Genomic DNA, 19,785 nt, shown 5'->3' with positions numbered 1-19,785 from the left:
GGACTGACCTGGCAAAGCAGCACAACAATATCTTAAAATGCGCGATGCTGCCCACTGAATCTCTCGGATGGATCGGCTTTCAAGCACTGAAAGTGCGTTTGGCAGGCCGCCTTGCGGGACTCACGAGGCGTGGAGCAGACGTGGGTCGGCCTACCAGATACCAAAACGACATGGATCTCTTGGACTGCGACCTTCGTGATATCTTCAAGACGGCTACCTTGGATATCGACCTCTTAAGTGAGGACTTCAAGGATTTAGAGGAGAGAGCACAAGACCTTCTGATATCACTTAATGATATGGTGAATGAGGATGTAGTTTACTCAAAAGCCTCTGCTTCCAATGGCTCTCACGACATTACGAAGATAATGAGTATATACCCGAAACTGTCGGCACTGATGCTTTACCTCGATGCATCTGACTACAAGCAATTTAGCTTAATAGGTGATCCAGGATCCTCTTTATTTATATTACCTCGCGGCAATATTGGAGACAGAATCCTGGACCAGATAATGGCTTGGAAGATCTTTCTACAACGAGTAATAGCCCGATCGGATACGTCACAGAGTTGGCTGGGAACTGGAATATCCCAGTCCCCAATGCAAATAGGTGCGATAAAGCCGACAGAACAAAAGCTCAACATGGTCCACAACCCAGTAGGCACTGTCATGGACGCCATTCTAAAAGAGTTTGAACAAACACATTGCGGTATAAGCCATGAAGTGAAGCTGAGGGTTTTGGAGGAATTAAATACCAGCCCGTATCAGCCAAAACTCGAAATGTTACTGTCTTGCTGCCAATCTGAGCGTGATTGGCAAGAGGCTGTATGCGATTCATTCCAGTAAGTGTCGCCGAACATGCCGGACCCCAAGACGAGGTAGTAGTCTGACAATAAAATAGACATCCTATGAGCACAGAAAAGAAGAATGATATTTGCGTTGCTATCCACAAAACCTGGAAACGGCGGACGAAACTTCGCCTTTTCGTTGACCAGCGGGGGCTCTTTGACGTTACCGATGAAGGGCCGCCAATATCAACGTATGACCATACAGAAGAGGCGCTCAATTTATTACTCGACAAGAATGCATTTCGTCCTATCACCCCTGGAGCCTATCTCAGAGGGATTGTCATAGAAAGATTTGACCATCGAGAAAAGACGGCTTTGGCTCTAGCTCTGGCAAGATGTTTAATGGTTTTCTTCGATAGGAGCCTTGAGCGAGCTTCATGTAACTGGTCAGCGGAAAACATTTTTTTCATGCGCTCTTCTCGTCCATACGGAGAACCTCCACGCTGGCATATTTTGGTAGGGTCTCAATCCCCCAGCTTCAATTATCCAGGCTTCTTTCATAGAATTGTTCCTGGCAATCCGGTCTTGTTATCCTTTGCCAAGCTATTATTAGAGATTATCAATGGCGAAAAGATACCTCTTGAAATTGACCTACAGAATATTAATAAGAACATCGGTAATTGGGCTCGAATGTGTAGCTACGTGGAGGAGGCACGACAGGATGGAAACAGCTTCTACCTCCAAGCTGTGCAGGGCTGTTTATACCTTCATATGCATATGCAGAAAGACGATGACTTACAAACTACCAATTCATCTGGCGCCGCCATGAGAGAGGTCATTTACGAGCAGATCGTCCGAAACCTTGAGAAAGAGCTGAATCCTGATGGACTTAAGCGGAAACGGCGAGGGTCTTTTTCTGAACGCCCTAATCTTAAGAGACTGCATACAGATGAACCTTTTGAATCAAATGATCGACAATTAGAGGGTCTGGACGAAAGATATACTCAAAGTGCTCTTGCTATCTTACCATCTCAGAGAGAGACGAATGCTTCTCGGGTGACTCGCCATATTGGCGCAAACAGCGTCTTTAGCTACGATGGCGCAGAAAGACCTTCACAAAAGTCGTGAGCATTCTCTATTCTAAGCTTGGATTCTTCCAAATTCATGTTTTACTACGAAACGAACAACACTGACCTATGACTTAGTCTGCGTTCAATGACTACAACCACAACTGTAGCGACTTCAGCCCCGCCAAGACGTGAAGACTTCAACGTAGCCGTTATATGCGCCATTGCCACAGAATACAACGCTGTTTGTCAAATATGTGATGAGTTCTGGGACGAAGAAGGAGATCAATATGGAAGAGCAGAAGGAGACCTCAACACTTATACCACTGGTCGCATCGGCAAGCACAATGTTGTCCTGATTCTTCTTCCACACATGGGAAAATCTAATGCTGCTGCCGCAGCCGCTAGCTTTAGGTCAAGCTACACACATGTGGAGTTGGCGCTCCTTGTAGGCGTCTGTGGAGGTGTGCCTCGAGTTGGAGGCTTTGAAGAAGATGAGATCCTCCTGGGCGATGTTGTGATTAGCAGGGCTGTTGTTCAATATGACTTTGGCAGAAAATACCCTGAAAAGTTTATCCGCAAGAACACATTCGAAGACAACTTGGGCAAAGCGACAAAGAACATCCAAAGCCTACTTAAAAACTTTGAGACCGACCGAGGTATAAGCTTACTTCAGAGCCAGACAGCTCAATTCCTTATACAGCTACAGAATAAACGAACAGGTAGGAAGAACAGGTTGCTTAACAAGTACCGATATCCTGGGACGACCAAAGACAGATTATTCAGATCGGATTATCGCCACATGCACCGCGGTTTTTATGGTTACTGCTGCAACATTTGTGACGGCAGTTCCGGCGCAGTATGTGAGGTCGCTCTGAACGCCACTTGCGAGGAGTTGGGATGTGAAGAGCATTACTTTGTTGAGAGAGAACGCCTTCAAGAGAAGCAAGAGCTCGAATTGAACAGTTCCGAGGAAGCTCAAGCACCATCGATCCATCTCGGCGCTGTTGCGTCGGGTGATACGGTATTGAAATCGGGAAGAGACCGCGATGAGATTGCGCAAAATGAGGGCGTTATTGCTTTTGAGATGGAAGCAGCAGGCATCTGGGGAGAGATTCCCTGTATCATTGTCAAAGGCGTTTGTGACTACGCGGATTCTCATAAGAATAAGAAGTGGCAAGACTTTGCGGCTGCGACGGCGGCGGCCGCTGCGAAAGCTCTTTTACATAGATACCCGAAGACAGAAAAGAGTCAGACATGGGCGGTAGCATGACTACTTTTAGAAGTCCTCCAATACTAAGATGATTCGCTGGCTACTTGAACTGTTTGATACTATCTGTTACTAGAGAAAGAAAGGCGAACCCATTTATAAACCGGATAGTCTAATTTGTACGAAGGGACACTTGACACGAGTGCTGGGCTATTTGAGCCTCGGATTGCACGATGGTACATCCTAACCTTCTAAGCTATACTATTAGCCTTCATGCCCTAGAAGACGCTTTGCGATCTTCTCGCTAAGAATTATCTTTTGAACATATCTTTCATCATTTCCACAGCGGCCTGGCCTCCAATGTCCCCAGTAAATAAGGCTGCATTGTCACCCATCTTGTTACCGACGAATCTTGAAGTGCCCGTATATGAAGCTTTGTAGTCAGCTTCAAACCCAATGTTACCAAAGAAATTTTTCATATTATCTCCAGCAATATTATCCTGGATAATGGCTCTCGTGTACTCTCTTGTGACGTTCTCACTACCAGGCGCCTGTGATGCCAATTGCTGTGAGACATTGATTTTGAATGCCTCGAATCTGGCCGGGTCAAGCGCAATGGTTCCATTTAAACCTAGCATCATATATGTCAGGGATCATAAACTTCCAATTTTATGTGCGGCAACGTTGAACGACGTACCTTTTCCACCAATCTTACCCTCCTTCTTTAAGAAGTCCACGAGTACCAAGTTTTTCTGAAAGATTGGCTCTATCCTTGCATTGGTCTCATTAAGGATACTGAGGTCAACAAGATGGCCTCCTTTAAGGCCCACCGGGGTCTCTAGCACCCGCAAAGAGATCTGCTGCAGCACTTTATCGAGATGGCCTTGCATAGGCTTCAGCTGCTTTTCGTAACGAATTTGCTCGAGGCTAATTTGTGAAGGTTTCATTGAACTGCCAGGAAGCTTCTCAAAAAGCGATCCACACTCTTCAAGAACTGCAATAACAGTCTCCATCTCTGTGCTGAAATCATGCGTTTGCAGTCCGCCCGTGTGCTTTATCGCGTTGAGGTAGTTTTCGGCTGTCGAGAGCCGCATGCTGACTTCCTCTAAATCTTTGTTTGCCTTGACATCTTGTCCAATTTGCTGTATCTTGATAATTTTCTCGAGCGCCTGACCAATCAAACCCTGGGTTCTGCTCATGGTTATTGTCTCGACACAAGAGCCCTATAAGCTATCTTAGCATGCTGCATTTATGGCTATCCATTGGACAACAATTAACTCACTGCTCTAGATTTGACATTCTTCGATGGTATAAATTTTTTGTACATGCTTTCTCTCTTTCTTTGCATGGTTCTCTTTTGCATGGCATGGGAAGTTAAGTGCGACACTGGCGCCAGTAGAGATATTTATATGACTTTGCAATCCAGCTTTAAGCTCTAACCCTCATGCTTCAGGCACATTTACATAGATGCCTTTATGCATACAAGCGCCCGAGAATACATCAATTAGGCAACCATGCATGTGCATAGGATTGGGTATGCTTTGCGCCTGAGGCTGTTTAGGCGATCAAAAAGGCGTCTTCATGTTGTCAATTTGTCAATCTTAACTGTTTGCCATTGGATGGAGATACATGGGTAATACTCTTGAGTAGCGGATATATTGGGCAAGCGCCATAGATTCAGAGGATGATAAGCAAGTACAGGGAAGTCACAGCTGCCTCATACGCAATAGGTATTGAAGAGGTGTCAGGTGTGCATCCACTTGGGGCCGCATCTGCATATTTTGCAAGGCTGAGCTTACGCGTGTCGGCTTTCAATTGGATCAACATGATGACCGAGATGAGGTGCGTTTTCATCCCAAGAGGCTGAATTTACCCCCACGATGTGGCATCTAATTAAGCCACATGCTTGTAAGGCAAATGTGGTGATGGAGCCGTGTCGGCCTGATCGAGGAAGCCCGAAGGCCGCCTTGCTTCTGGGGTACCAACCAACGATGCGTTAGCAAAGGCATATGATATACGTGCTGTGAAACATGTGCATCGATATCTTGGTTCCAATTGACGAAAGAGTGTATGAAGAGGCTTGTACGGCTGAACTGTGACTAAGAAAGCGGTGTACATGTAAATTTACGAGGTATCAACGCCGAACCGCCATGTTTTAAAATACAACTCTCTGTGCCAACCCATCCAAACTGCTCTATGAATTTGATTCAATCTCTTCGTCGTTCTTGCGGCGTAGTTCCTCCTTGAAGTCTCTGCGGAATTCCCGCACATCTTCTCGTGCCTTCGTACCAAGTCCGCGCGCCTTGCCTTTCAAATCCACAAAGACTGCACCAAATGCGCGCTTATCACTGCTCTCTACCTCGGGCGTTGATCCCCGGGATCGGGTCAAATATTCCTTGACGGAGTTTTTGGCCGTTACGAAATGTTTCAACTTTCTTGCGACTTTTGTTCCCGCCGACAGTCGAGACTTTTTGCTTGCCTGCGAAGATAATGAGACAAGACTCTCGTTGGCATCTTGAGTCTCGAATAATATGTCTCTGGTGTCTCTGGTACTAGGACGAGGTGTATCGGGTGGTGTGAGAGGAGCTACTGATATTGGTTCATATAGCATAATAGTCGACTTGGCTGCTTCATTACCTTCGGGGTTTCTATGCATGAGCTCGCCCATTTTGTCTATGGAAAAGTCGCACATCTGTTTTACCACGCGGCTGTATGCCTCGGGCGATAGTTTGTATTCTCCATCTTGTAGAGTATATGCGGGCATCTCGACAAAATTTTCAACCTGCATGACTGTTTGACGTACAGTTTCTTCTTCCGCAGAGAACCATTCTGTATGCCCTCCTTTGCACTTCTCGCATGGAAAAACGCGAATATTGGCGTGTTGAAGAATAACTCGAGTAAGCTTTTCAGCGTGAGGAGCACCGGCGAATCTTGGAGTTTCGTAAACGACTTTCGTCTTGACTCCATAGCAGTCTTTAGGTTGCTTTAGCCTCTCTTCTGCGCTTTCGCTTGACCATCCAATCTTGAAAAGAAAAAGGTTTTCGATGTCATCAAGGATGTATACAACACCTTCTCTCATGTCGTCGGCGGTTGGATGACTGCTGATCACTTGGAATACCCCCGAGTGATCTCTTAGCGAGCCATTGCGCTGTAGGCTAATAATCCCAAGCTCATCAACAGGAGTCTCTCTTGCTGAATCATCCTCTTTTGCTACCACTGTATCATGGACGTCCGAAGTTGAAGCCAAATCTTGCGTCCGCCCGGCAGAGTTCGCTTGAGGAACAGCTTTTCTCGTGATGTTGTATTTCACGGCCTCTTTGTCAGAAGCTTCTTCAAAGTTATCTTTTTCCTCGACTTCCTGATTTGTAATAGTTTCTTTCTTGATATCCACAGGAACAACCTCATTGCTAATGATAGCTTCTTCCTTGATATCAGTTTCTTCAACAATATCACCTCTATCAACCCCTTTGCCTTTAGATGTAGCTTCTTTCTCTGCATTCTCAAGGAAAGCAGTCACGGCTTCGATGGCAGTTCTGTTATTCTCAGAACAGGCAGCCAAGCTTGCGATCATAGCAGTCAATTTGCCCACAACTGCAGATATACTATCGGCCGCATCTCCTTGTGTGGCGATTTCTTCGGCGGTATCCATTTCCACGTCTGCAATAGACTTGTTGCTTGGTGAAGGCGAATTACCTGCATTGGCTCTAGCCCTTGCGATATTATCAGCGGTCCAGTCAGCTCCATCTTCTTCCGCGATATCATCTATCTCCATGCCTGAAACAAGTCCATTGCGTGGAGGAGTATTCGGAAGGGAGCTGAGGAACGTCGATCCATTACTGGCGACAGAGCGAGTCTCCAGGATGCTGTCATCGAAAGAATCGCCACCATCGGATGTTGCGCTGGCTGCCGAAGGAACAAATGTTGTAGGAATAGTCGGCAGCTGCTGAAGAGCTGCTGCCGTGAGAGGCTGTATGACTGCCGTAGTTGTTGGTTGTATAGCCGGTGGAGGAGTTGTAGGTCTGGCTGGTGGTGCCACAGGTCGAGCAGGCGTGTATCGTTGACGAGCATTGGATCTGGCTGCGATGCGCTCCTTTTTCCAACGCTCAAACGCTGCGAGAGCCGGCCAGCGATGCCATCGCTTGCAATGCGAATAGGTGATAAAAGTCTCCAGTTTATTATAGAAGCTGTCCGTGTCAGGGCATTCTGTCATGCCCCGGAACTCAGACATCAAGTCGGGACTGTGATGTCGCTCATACTGCGTGCAGGGAAGATTCCGGCAACGGCCTCCATCCTTCCTCATGGCTCGGCATGTGGAAAAGTCCGATTCTTCTGGATTGGGACACACGTCGGTGTATCGCTGGATTTCAGCCAATACTTTGAACACGGGATTCTGGGGTGCGCTTCCGAAAGCCATTCTGAACCGGTTTTTTTTTTTAATTAATTAATTGCGACTCTGCTGTTTTCCTGACAATTTTCTTTTGAATCACTCGCACTCCTTCCAGCTGCAGTTCGTAGATATAGACAGAGACAAGGACAAAAGTCAATGACCATGAGCTATCCATGGGTGGGAGGGTGAGGCTGTGAAGCTGAGAGGGGCGCGTAGCGAAACAGCGAATATGCATGTTGGTTGTGGTGTTCTGCAGCAGGATCACGAGCCCTGTCCTGCATGGGCAGAATTGCGCTCGGTAGGCTGTTTTCTGCAGCTCCTTATTTCCAAGAGCTGAAAATGGAATAGGTTCTGTTCTAGCGATGCGGAGGTCCCGTATTCCAAGTTACGGCCCCCAATCTCCAATCTCAGTGCTGGGAGCAGAATCCAAGTCTGGTTGCCTCTCAGACAGCTAATCCGACTCCCCTGTAGCCATACTGCTGCAAAGCCAATGCCTCCAGTTCGTGCCTGGGATCATCTTTTCCAGAAGCAGCTCAGCCTTCTTTCAGCTAGTGCGGAGGTCGGCCGAACCATAGGTAGATACTGCCATAAGCGATCTGAGTCTCATCCCCGTTGTTCCCCTTCGTTTAGCGTCGATCATCTACATGGTGTTCGGGACGTCCGCTGACGAGAAGCCTTGATACCGCGCTATTTGCTGTGTTTGCTAGAAGCACGCAAACTTGCTGTACGGCCCTACCATTTCACTTATATAATATCTATTGTATGTTTCAACCCTAGTACCAACGCAATATGCGTTGCAAAACTCCAGCTCTCAAAGGCCTGTGCCATCATCTCCTATCTTGGACTGCTTCTGGTGAACACAGGAGCTCCTGGAGATAGCGGCTCAGAGATGGCGCCATTTGTATTCAGCTCTCGGGATGGCGTCATACTGCCCAGGCAAAAAGGGGCAACCACTTGACTTTTCCCTCGAAAGCCACAGCGCCTACCCACGACGACGACCACGTTCTGTTACAGAAGCCGGTTTTCCTGGGATTATCAAGACGTTGTTGGCTCTTCGTCCACGCGAATGTAGCACGCTACTGCATGTCAGCCTCGTCTCAGATAAGTAGTACTACTGTAGTAGTATAACCAGGGCGGCTTTTCTGCAATCTCCATTTGTCCGGGCATCGTAAAGAGACCGGGCGTTATCAGACGCTATTTTCAACGTCCCGGGACCAGCTCTACCCGCAGCTACACTAGAACATGTCCACTTCCACGTTGTGCTGCTAGTTTCAGGCCACTTATGAGCGGCCCGGCGCTAAAGGAAACCGGCCGCTGGGTAACAGACCGTCAAGCGGGAATAAGAGACCCATGTAGAACATCGACCTGGGGGATAGATTTCTAGTTGCTCAAAACTGGTGTCGCAGGCATCCAGCTTCTATGCGATTGTGAGTTAGTGTCTGCGGGGAAAGACTATGTTGTTGGTCGGCCCCTGTCACAGTGTGGCTGTGTTGGAGGAATGGCTGTGTGTCTTTTCCTCATGAAGCTTCTGTATGGAAGAATGCAGAGTAATCTGCCTATCGTTTATCCTCTTAGCCCCATAACGAGGGCCCTTAATCAAACAAAACCCAGCTATTGTAGCACTCTGTGCCGTTCCCTGCTTGCATGCTGTAGTGCATTATAGTGAGAAGTTACCACTCAGATGGGGACAATGCCCATGGATATCGAAATCTTCTCAATGGGCTAAGATCATTGCTGTCTATTACGCTGAACATTTCTATTCCCATGCTTGGAGGAGAGTACCATATTTTACCATAGACTGGCAAAGGCGAAGTACACCCGGAAGTTGTCGTGTTACTCGATTGTGCGATGGTACGTTGTCTAGCCCTGGCTTGGACTTTGACAGATGTTGAAGACGGGCAAATTTTCGAAGGTCTATATCAAGAAACGTAGTTACTTCTGTCAAGAAATGCGCGGCTGTCATATTCGCAGTGCATTTAATCTATAGGATCTCTACTTTGAACATCGTGCCATTATCTGACCGAATTGAACAAGCATGTTCCGCGTATGAAGTTGGCCGATATGACTCAATTTGTACAAGCCGTATGGAGGCTACTTGGGTATCATATAGCAAGTATGGACTCTGACTGTAACATGATCCAAAAGTAATTGATCACATTTCTCCAACTAGGTCCCAGCCTGTATTTACGAGTAGGCTGCGGCGATCCAAATATGGATTAGCCATGGCAAACAGGACGGAGTTGCCGCCCTGTATAATTATAGCAATGATTTACCTTACATAGAAATCCCCGGAACGAGCTGCCTATTCGGACTAGTAGCTTGATAAAGCTTCTATTGCCTAAAATTCTCAGGCAGCCTTTCGTCTTTCGTTACAGGACACATAAACATGATACAACAGAGCTAGCGACGCTAACAAGCAAGCACACCATATATATCTACTAGTATGGCCTCTCTTCCCTCCTCTTTCTTCAATATCGACAGATTCGTTTCAATCTTAGCAGCAACAAAAAAGACTTTACTTCAACATGACGACTATCAACGGTCCAATTCTTAAGGAAATCGCCAAAATCCAGAGCGGCATCGGCCTTCCTCCAAGCACAGATGGATCTGGTTACGGCCAATGCCGAGCTTATACCAAAAATTCCGAACAATGCAAAAGAACCTTGGGCAAAGAGCGAAAGTTACTAGTTGCCAACCTTCTGTCCGAGTTTCGACATGTCACGGATTACGGCGACATTGACAACTTTTATGACAAAATGGCAAAGTTTCTTGATCTTACACACTGCCACTCTCACGGCGATGGCGCACTAGAAGCTTTCAGCAAATGGAAGACGGAACGAATTGCATCTGCTTCAAGCTCCTCGTCAACTCTGGCGACGAATGCAATATTTTCCAGTGATTCTATGGAAGCCTCGTCCGAAACCAGCAGTGTAGCATCTCCGGCGCCCTCAAGCCCCGTTCCCGGAACTTTAAGACGCAGTCCGTCTGTGTCAGACCTCCACATCGAAGAGGCGATGAGGAATCTAGTTCTAAGCTCAAGCTCACAAAACGTCGCGACTCAAAGGAACAACAACGAGTTATATCGAGCTAGAATATTACGACGTAAGCTCAAGAGTCTTGGAAACGTTGGACTTCCAAGTGAAGGTGCGCGACAGGACCCCCTTGAAATATACAAGACAATAAAAAACCCCCCTCCTCCTGGAAGAATGTCCGACGGAATTATATACGTCTATAAACATACTAGCATCTCTGGTATATTTAAGATCGGATATACGAACAAATCTGGACTATTCAGACAGAGGCAATCTGGCAACTGTTATGGAATTGATACAGAAATAATATATCAGACCGACAAGCCTTTTGCTGGCGCATACCAAGCAGAAAGGATCATTCACGCCGTTTTGGACCACAAAAAACTGCAAGTTTATAACTGTTCGAATTGTGGAAGAGGGCATAAAGAGTGGTTTCTTACATCCAGAAAAGAAGCGCTTGAAATAGTCAAATGTGCAGAGTCGTGGCTCCAAATGCCCGCATATACTATACACCAAGGGAAAGTCAAATTGACACCACAGGCAGAGGTTATCTACACATCAATGTTTGGCTTCTCGTTGAGTGGATTGAGCCAGCATATACATAACAACAATGCACCGGAGCAAATTTCGGCTATAAGAAGGGCAGAAAGTGCTTTGCAAACAATGGATTCAGATACTTTTAACGAATTAACTCGACCCCGCTCTTTGCAATCTACCCATTTGGACAGCGATGAAGATTACAGCGATGATGAGGAGCCTCAAGAGCCAGACAGTGGCGAGGATTACAGCGAAGTTGATTCTGAAGAGCTTGATACTGACGAAGAAGATATCGAAGATGATGAGTCTGAAGAGTTTGATAATGATGAAGAAGACGTCGAAGATGAAGAGTCCCAAGAGTTGGGCAGTGATGAAGAATCTAGTGGATCCGAAGAACCTCAAGATCCGTACGTTGAAGAGAATCACAACCAAGCTAGGGGGTCTCAAGTTCGCACACGCAGCCAACAAACCGAGGTAACTCCAGACGTGAATATCAAAGTTGTAGAAATGCTTAAGGCTATTCGTCAAGGGGGGGCAGTTGAGTTTAGAGTTATTTTCCCATCACAAGATCTGTGATATACGTCGTATTCTTTGAAATGAAAGTTTTACTGATGTAGTTTTTAAATTTACGTATATATCTACATACATAAACTGGACCTTATAGATCTAACATATTTGCACTTTTGGGAAACTTGGAAATCGCTCGCAGTTCTTACATCCGGTCCAATGGCATCTATTTATAACATATCTCATTCTAAGGTTCGGTCGCAAATGGCTGTTCAAGGAGGTTGTCCACAAGATTACGGAAGACGATAGAAAGAATAAAAAATATAACGAAAGGAAAGATGGCGACACTGAGTAAAATACAAACTTAAGCAGGAGATGGAAGAATACAGGGATAAGCATCTTTGTGATGATGCATTATGAGGACGATGAAGGCAGGTCTATTACGGTCTCAAAAGCGATGTATTTTGTAAAAATATTAAGCTACGCCCCATTGCATATCATACGTTTATATGTCTGAAGCCACGTCAAGGGCCAACCTGTGGAGATGGTACCACACCTTGCGATGGCACATTCTTTATGGGCTACCAATCCATACCAGCTCGTATTGAATATCCTCTGGGCTATCATGACCCCAAAATCCTAAGTCAAGCAGTTCCTCAGCGCACACAATACCTTTCATTCATTCCCACAGTTGCACCGCGCGAATTGTGCTAGGTGATAACGACCGAATTTGAACCTGAATATCTCACCTCTGGATACGTATCTTTTTAGAAACGAACCGCCTGGTTCAATTCTCAATACAAAACGCTGTGCGGTCTCTTAAATGATTCACTGTACAATGCCTGCCGCTAATATGGTGCAGATGGATAGGACTACTATAGTTCTTTTGAAATCTAGACGCATAATTTATTACTTTTTTTTCTTTAGTATGAAGATTTCATTTGCGGTATATTATGTGCTTAAGTAGTCAGATAATTTTAACCCCTTAATTTTGCCTTCAGTAGTATCCAATAGTCCTTTGAGATGATGTTCTATGCGACAGTTATGGCGTACTAGTTTTGGATGACTCTCATTGGTCTTGCGAACAGAATAGACATTTCTTTCTCTTCCTGGAATCTCAACACTCCAAATTACAGTATCTGTTTGGGTGGCATCATTTTTCGAAGGATGATAATAGTCCACTCCCTTTACTGCTCTTAACTGTTGAACAGTTGAAAAGATGCTCCAAGAGGAGTATGGCGGAAGTGGTAGAGGCAACAACGAGCTCGATTTCATTGCTTGGCTGAGCGTTCCATACATCATGGCCCTACACCCTTGGTCACATCTAAAGACTGCTCAAGGAGTCTAGATTGCACGCCTTGTAGTGTATCCAACAAATGAGCGAATACAGTTTTCCGTTGCTGATTAATATCATCTGATTAGATTAGCTAGCGTTCGTCATAGAACACATAAAACTTACCAAGAATTTTAAATCGTATAGGAAGACCAGATGTAGGCATTGCACCTGCGCTACGACTGATAATTGTATGTGTTACGTTCTTGAAAATCTCCGATTCTTCAAATACGAATGAGATTAAGATCCATTTCGGTAGATCTCCAAACGGTCCAAAGGCATATGCATTTTTGATATGGCTCAGCCAGCGCTTAGCAAAGAACCATATAGAATCTAGACATTCCAGATCATCCACGAGGGCAGCTATTTGAGCGAGTAATTCGACATTTACCTTTTCAGGGACATGGCGCGTTTGTCCGTGGATGATCTGCATTACAATCTCAAACGCCTTCGAGTCAAATATTGGCTCAAAATTCCAATGGAAGAGGCCATCTTCTTCCGGGACGGCTTCTTTGAAAGATCCTCCAAGTACTTTGCTAGCACGACGAGAAGCTAGCATAAGATGTTTCCTCGAAACTAGAAATCGTTTTCCAGTAGTGGCCTTAGCAGTGGCCTCTATGTCTATAGCGAAGTTAGCCCCTAGGGACTTGAAAATGATACCCGGTTTCGTCGAGAGTAGTATTTTCAAGCGTTGAAAATAAGGCCTGATTCAGCTGCTTCTTCTAATCTTGATTACGGGTAACCTCTAATGAAAGAACAGTACCTGTGCCACATGAAGGAGAGGACTGTATATCTGTATCCGTAATGGTAATTAAGGTATCGCCATGAATATCAATCTCAAGATTCACAGTGGAGGACTGGGGTGTTGTTTGTTCCATGAGAAAATGTGTAAGGAGAGCAAATTTCAAGACCCTTAGTGGACGCAGCTGAGGTGGGCTGTGCTGATCAACGACTCTTTAGACGCTGTTGTAGGATAGGCACCAAGGCTGAGATGATGACATTAAACCCGCTCTGGATAAAAAATAGCACATCAGTTGGTTGGCTGCACTTAGATGCTGCTCTTAATGATTCATTGAAGATGTCTCTGGTGAGTTTGTTCGTGGTCGCCTTTATCAACCCCGCATCGGAATAATTGGCGTTGTAATACGCATAGCGGAGAGCGGGAGCCTACATCACATGGTGCTTTGCCCAATGCTTGGCTTTGCCCAATGATTGGCTTATGTAGAAAAAATGATGAAGTAACAGACCGGCCTATAAACCGTAGAGAATATATTCTCGATTGAGATTCCAGACCAGCCGGTGTGTTCTTATATTCATAATTGTGCTTCCTAGCTTTTTATTGTGCAGTTAGAGAAAACTTAACATTTCCTTTGTTTATATCTGCGCCGCCAATGCATGTGCTCGTAAATGGGCTGTCGCCACATATAGCTCTCGCCGCACGCATGCATCCTTCCCATCGGCCCTTTGTGATATCAATTGTTTGCCCGGGAGTTGCAGCTTCTAATGATAGAAATGCGCCCCCAGACGAACCGGTTGTGTTTGTAGGATTTCCCTGGCATTGCTCAATCGTGCCCGCAATGCCTCCGCAAATAGAGAGGAGGGCAACATTAATATCATGGCTATTGATAGTTCTATGACGTTGTTAACAAACGTTCAGATTAAAAGATCAATGTTAAGGAAGAATTGGAGGTTGACATACACTTTCTTGGCTGTGCATGTAGTTGATGTTATTGCTTCCGGGTTGACATTTGTGTTTGCGGGAAGGGGAGATGCGGAAATGATGGTTGCTAGCGCAATAAGAGCAAAGGAGTAATGCATTGTGACGATTAAAATGATATATAAATCAAGGGCTAAAACCAGTTTAGATAATTGAATAGAAACGAAGACTGAATGTAATTGAGACAAATCGACAGTCGGCTAGGCAGATACTAGGTGGTTATATATGTTCATAATGATAAACAATTACAAGGTATCGGTGCTAGTCGGCCGCAGCACTGGGGTGGCAGCGAAACATGTATGAAACAGTTGCCTTGTTTTACTTTTTGTTCTGCTTGCACTGAGCTGAAACGAGAATATATTTGAAGCCGGGGGTGTACTTTCATCCCGTTCTTCTACTACGGTATTAGAGCAAATATTACCGAACTAATAGCCCCAATTATGTGTCAAGCCTCTATAGTAAAATCCTCTCTCTCTAGACTCCTTATATTTCGCTTATACTGGAGGTTTAGCGCCTGTGATACAGTGTACATTAGTCGATAAAAACGAGAACCTCAGATAATGGAGACTTTTACTTAGCTTATAGCATTGCTCAATTACTCTTGAGTCATAGGCTGGTTAAACTTTTGTTCTTATGTGCCCATATGTTACCCACCGATATAATAACAACTCAACACGACATATTCTGGTTACGGCGGCATCCCACTGGAAACAGTGTTCTGCAATTTAATCTTGTGCAAAACGTCAGCTTTATCAGAAGAAAAAGCCGAGAACGATCTCATTTCATCGCAATATAGCCATTCAATAAAGCTTATAGACCTGCCAAGGTGAACTTGATACCATTTACGCCCTAATTCGAATCTCGTAGCTGATTGACGACTTGAGAGCCCCTAAAACAACATGAAATCAGCGCTCTTAGTGGCTTTTGCTGCTGTAAGGCAACTTTACTAGTTGGAGAGTGCGCGCCTTGGTCTAATTGTGTCATTCACGACTCGGTCTTTGACGAACATAACAACTTAAAATAAATAAATAGTATAACAGTTATCACACCCGGGAAAAACTGTTCTAGAAGCAGAATGTATCCAGGTGTGAGCTCGGACTTTGAAAAAGTAGAACATTCGTGCGCTCATTCTCATTCCTGGACTTTGCTCTTTTAGCGCCGGCTGTTATCTCCGAGAGCGACAGGCACAATGTTCTTCCTGAAGACATGTAGCCTCTTTCATTTCAACACTGCCAACATCAGCCAAGTAAAAGCAAACAGAGTTATGGAGTTCACGTTTATTGACAATAATGACGGCATTGACCGCGGCACAAGGACCTTGATCCGCCATCGCGCTGCAAAAGGGTGGAACCTTGGACGCAGGATCAATCGGCCATCGCGTGTAAAAGCATTCGAGCGCCGAGTTCCGAAAGAGACACCCACCACTGCTGGGCTTAAGCATGCATCCACAAGGACGCTTCCTGAAAGCGGCGAAGAGGACTCGCCTCCTCATAGAGACACTGAGGACGTGCTCCCACCGGTTGAGCCTGTGATAGGCGATTGCGTATCTGTCTTATGCCTCCCTATAGAAGTAGCCCAGAAAGACAGGGTGCTCTTGTACGATGGTCAGTTAACATGAGATTCATTCCGCTAGAATTCAGTTTACTTACCTATATTGTGTAAATAGCTGTGGCTTTCATGAGATCTCCGCGATGTGCACCGAGTTTAGCCAAAGCGCTTGCTCAGGTCAGTGTCAATCAGTCAATATTCCTGCAATTAATATTCACAGACCAAGCCTGTAAGTCTCATCATACCCCTCTATGTACCGTCACCACCTAGATAGGTAGCTCATGCGATGTCGTACTTTAGACTATCACTGCGCTTTGGCTTTTGTTCTTGAATGCACCAAACCTTCTCCACAAGCCAATATCTCTGCAACTCGTCACATCACTCAGGTCTTCCGTCTAATCAATGAGCGTATATCTCGCGGCGAGCGAATTACATATCCCACAATGGTGGTAGTCATGAGCCTATCAACGTATGAGTCTACCCGTGGTCGCTACGACCGCGGCATAATCCACCTCTCGGGTCTTCATCGAATGATCGAGATGCAGGGCGGCTTGGGCCGCGTTGGCTTGGAAAAGCCTGAGATTATGCAAAAGATATATCGGTACGTCATACGCTGAGATTTTATTACGAAAATTCCATTCCATTGCTAAAATTGCTTAGAGCCGATCTTGACTATGCGCTTCGACTTGGGTCGTTCCCGAAACTGGATATAGAGCTCTTTGAGAACACAAAGACTATGGAGAGATTGACTTTATCTCCCAGTATGGATCTATATATTCCTTCTGCTATATCTAGTCAGAGATTTCGAGAACAGTTTGGCACCGAGTTTTGTGACCTCTGGGACAACGTGGCTGCTCTATCTACGCTCGTCAATGAGGCGAGCGCCGGGGAACGTTCAAAGCTACCCACGATAGAATTTCTACGAAGTCACGTCTGGCTCGGCCATAGACTTCTGAAGTATGCCCCGTTGAGCTCGCCGCGTTCACTAAATCGCATCCAGAGCATAGCGCATTTGGGCCTTTTGACGATAATCAGCTCTTTTTTATGCGGCCTCGATCGTCGCGTAACGGAAAACTCTATCCTGTCTCAAATGATCCGCAAAGAGGCCAATTTAGAGCCAGATGATGAGCATCAAGATCTTCTTTTATGGATTTTGTTCTTGGGGGCGGCGGTTATTCTACAGGATCCCGGCCATGATGACTGGCTCATCCCAAGAACTTGGGAAACAATGCAGAAATTACGAGTAACCACTTGGAGCGAGATTATGGGAGCTCTTTCAAATCTCCCTTGGATCAATGATTTTTATGAAAAAGAGAGCTTGGCATTCTACTACAGAGTCTCTCACTATGGAGAAATTTAGTTGGCTTTGTAAAACTTGCGCCGAACTAGGTACCAACTTCATGACTTCGCAGTCTTACTCGAGAGCCTTTGAAACAGAACCTGGCACAACTTTCTCGAGTTCTTTGGCAATGCTATCCCAGGCTTGTTTGTTTGCTTTGGCATCCATCCAGTCCGGCAATAAGTTGCTATAATTCGTATCAGTATAAGCAGACAGCATTACGGAATATTCAACACATCAAAATCACTTACTCCGCTGGTACGCAGTCGTCCATATAGGAACCGTGGCTATCCTTGCCTCCAACGGCTGCGGCTAGAAGAGTCCGACTACCGCATTCGGCAGTTCGACCACTCTGTGCCCACATGTCCTTTAAGCGATCCTTCAATTCTTGCGGTGCGTTTCGTGAGAGGTTTGTCACACACAGGCCCGGGTTGATTGAGTTGATGATGACGCCGCCGCGAGCAACCGGGAGCAGCTTTGCAATCTCACGGACTGCCAAGATCTCCATCATCTTGGATGCAGGATAGCTAGAAGAGTGATTGTTATTAATCGCAAAACCTAATAACATGGGAATATGAATCAGTGGGAAGAAGAGCCCTGGACCTACCTGTTCATTCCCAATGCATCATCTGCGTCCATATTGACCATCGCATCTTCGGAGATCTTCGCCCAGTATTCTCCTAAATCAAGACCAGTGCCGCTGCTAACAATGCTTATGCGAGGAGTGTACCCAAATTTGGCCGCATCCGAGCGCAGTTTCGGAAGCAGAAGGATGGCCAAAAGCAAGGTGCTGGTGACATTGACAGTCAATGCTATGTGTCGGCCTTCCGCCTGCCCAACCGCGCTGGCAACAGCCGCATTTTCAATGACAGCCTCGATGCGCTCAAGAGTCTCAATGGCCTTGGATGCAAATGCACGAACAGACGCATAGCTGGAAAGATCCAGATGCCAGACCTCAGCAACGCCCTTGATCCCGGTAGATTCCTCAATGTCCTTTTTAGCCTCCTCGCCGGCTTCCAGATTGCGCACTGCCATGATGACTTTTTCGGCTCCGATGCCTACTAGGTGACGAGCAGCTTCCAGCCCAAGGCCAATGTTGGAACCGGTGACGATATAAGTTCGGCCTGCGCAGAGCTCTTTGGTGATCAAGAGCGGGAGCTCTCTTTTCTGGACCAGCACGCGTTGGTTGGCATTCATGTTCTTTTGGTCAGACATGTTTGTTGTTTGGAGTGATACGTAGGAATTGTCTTTCTGAAGGATTTGATATGTAACTTGGAAGCAGAGTATGAATGATAAGAGTGCTGGTATTGATGCTGGAAGTCAGAATCAGCACCGCTCACTTTCATTCCCTTTTATAGTCGTTTGACATGGCCAACGCCAAGAATAATTGCATCGCCATCCGGAATTTGCGTAATCTCCGATCTTTTGAGCACCCCGAAGCCCGCCAATTCTCAGATTGATGCTATAAAAGTGCGGTATTCGCTGAACAAGGCACTGTAAAAGCGTTGATTGAGAGACGTTGCTATAGCCAGTAGGAGAGCAGTGTCCCAATTGGGCGAGGCGAGCGTCGCAAGCTTGGGATCCTGGCCAATGGGAGAGTGGCAGCCTAAAGAGGTTAAGCGCAGTCAGGGAGACGGGCCACATGTACTCGGTACCTGTATTCCAGCAGGGCATTTGATGCCTTTATAAAACACTTGAAGAGTATCTGATGCTTCTCCAAAATAACGTAACTCATTGAACGGCTGATCAAGTGAGAACATCACTTTTTGTGAGATACGTTAAGCGGGATGCCGCCATCAGAATGGCCCACATAGTTTCGCTTGCGGTAAACAGGAGAACAGAACGCTGAATGTCAGCCATGATCCAGAATATATTTGTTCACGACATATTGTGCAAATGTGGTAATTTGTGCACTTGTTTGACTACCTATCCTGGCACTGGGGTTTTAAGCTTCTCCTTGATAGAGATTACAGCAATGTTTCGGGAAGCAATTTTTAGATCTAAGGCAGGATTCGCAGTATAATAGTGCTACACACCAATTCGGTGTACCTACCTATCCGCAGCAATCGATTGGATTGCATTGGCTGGAAACAATCATTCACGGCTGATAGAAGGATTTGGGCATCCCCCACAGATCTGAGGCATAAATGGGGAGGCGTGAAATCAATTACGTATGCATTTCGCCTTTCGTTGGAGAAGCTACTGAAAACAATCATCGCCTTCTAGAAAAACTCTAGGATCTTATGCATATTAGCTCTCAAAATAGAGCAAGCGATTCACACGCCGTTTTCTCGTCTGCCTGCAGGTTCCACTCTTAGCCCCTG

The 19,785-nt window shown here is 45.8% G+C and overlaps 7 protein-coding genes across 7 annotated transcripts; 3 read left to right on the top strand and 4 right to left on the bottom strand.

Annotated features, from left to right (window-relative positions):
• Positions 1-44: 44 nt before the first annotated feature.
• Positions 45-3,124, top strand: TGAM01_v207357 (pfs domain-containing protein; the record flags this gene model as incomplete). Its single annotated transcript, XM_024550076.1, has 4 exons — positions 45-441; positions 544-838; positions 898-1,908; positions 1,990-3,124. 4 exons carry the CDS (start codon positions 45-47, stop codon positions 3,122-3,124), a joined length of 2,838 nt encoding a protein of 945 aa, XP_024405164.1.
• Positions 3,125-3,372: 248 nt separating this feature from the next.
• TGAM01_v207356 (hypothetical protein) lies at positions 3,373-4,424 on the bottom strand (the record flags this gene model as incomplete). Its single annotated transcript, XM_024550075.1, has 3 exons — positions 3,373-3,692; positions 3,759-4,284; positions 4,344-4,424. 3 exons carry the CDS (start codon positions 4,422-4,424, stop codon positions 3,373-3,375), a joined length of 927 nt encoding a protein of 308 aa, XP_024405163.1.
• An 831-nt stretch (positions 4,425-5,255) lies between these two features.
• Positions 5,256-7,475, bottom strand: TGAM01_v207355 (hypothetical protein; the record flags this gene model as incomplete). The annotated part of the gene is made up of 1 exon (XM_018807569.1): positions 5,256-7,475. The coding sequence occupies one exon, from the start codon at positions 7,473-7,475 to the stop codon at positions 5,256-5,258; it is 2,220 nt and encodes a 739-aa protein (XP_018659213.1).
• A 2,498-nt stretch (positions 7,476-9,973) lies between these two features.
• On the top strand, positions 9,974-11,593 carry TGAM01_v207354 (hypothetical protein; the record flags this gene model as incomplete). The annotated part of the gene is made up of 1 exon (XM_024550074.1): positions 9,974-11,593. The coding sequence occupies one exon, from the start codon at positions 9,974-9,976 to the stop codon at positions 11,591-11,593; it is 1,620 nt and encodes a 539-aa protein (XP_024405162.1).
• A 1,229-nt stretch (positions 11,594-12,822) lies between these two features.
• On the bottom strand, positions 12,823-14,675 carry TGAM01_v207353 (hypothetical protein; the record flags this gene model as incomplete). Its single annotated transcript, XM_024550073.1, has 4 exons — positions 12,823-12,938; positions 12,984-13,478; positions 14,388-14,488; positions 14,557-14,675. The coding sequence occupies 4 exons, from the start codon at positions 14,673-14,675 to the stop codon at positions 12,823-12,825; spliced, it is 831 nt and encodes a 276-aa protein (XP_024405161.1).
• Positions 14,676-15,763: 1,088 nt separating this feature from the next.
• Positions 15,764-17,482, top strand: TGAM01_v207351 (hypothetical protein; the record flags this gene model as incomplete). Its single annotated transcript, XM_024550072.1, has 4 exons — positions 15,764-16,178; positions 16,241-16,351; positions 16,423-16,723; positions 16,783-17,482. 4 exons carry the CDS (start codon positions 15,764-15,766, stop codon positions 17,480-17,482), a joined length of 1,527 nt encoding a protein of 508 aa, XP_024405160.1.
• Positions 17,483-17,536: 54 nt separating this feature from the next.
• TGAM01_v207352 (short-chain dehydrogenase) lies at positions 17,537-18,676 on the bottom strand (the record flags this gene model as incomplete). The annotated part of the gene is made up of 3 exons (XM_018807572.1): positions 17,537-17,648; positions 17,713-17,988; positions 18,069-18,676. 3 exons carry the CDS (start codon positions 18,674-18,676, stop codon positions 17,537-17,539), a joined length of 996 nt encoding a protein of 331 aa, XP_018659216.1.
• Positions 18,677-19,785: the final 1,109 nt, after the last annotated feature.

This window comes from Trichoderma gamsii (genome assembly GCF_001481775.2).
Source record: "Trichoderma gamsii strain T6085 chromosome Unknown Scaffold_27.2, whole genome shotgun sequence".
NCBI classification, from domain to species: Eukaryota; Fungi; Ascomycota; class Sordariomycetes; order Hypocreales; family Hypocreaceae; genus Trichoderma; species Trichoderma gamsii.
Note: the sequence above shows the minus strand (reverse complement) of the source record. Positions and strands in the feature narration are given on the sequence as shown.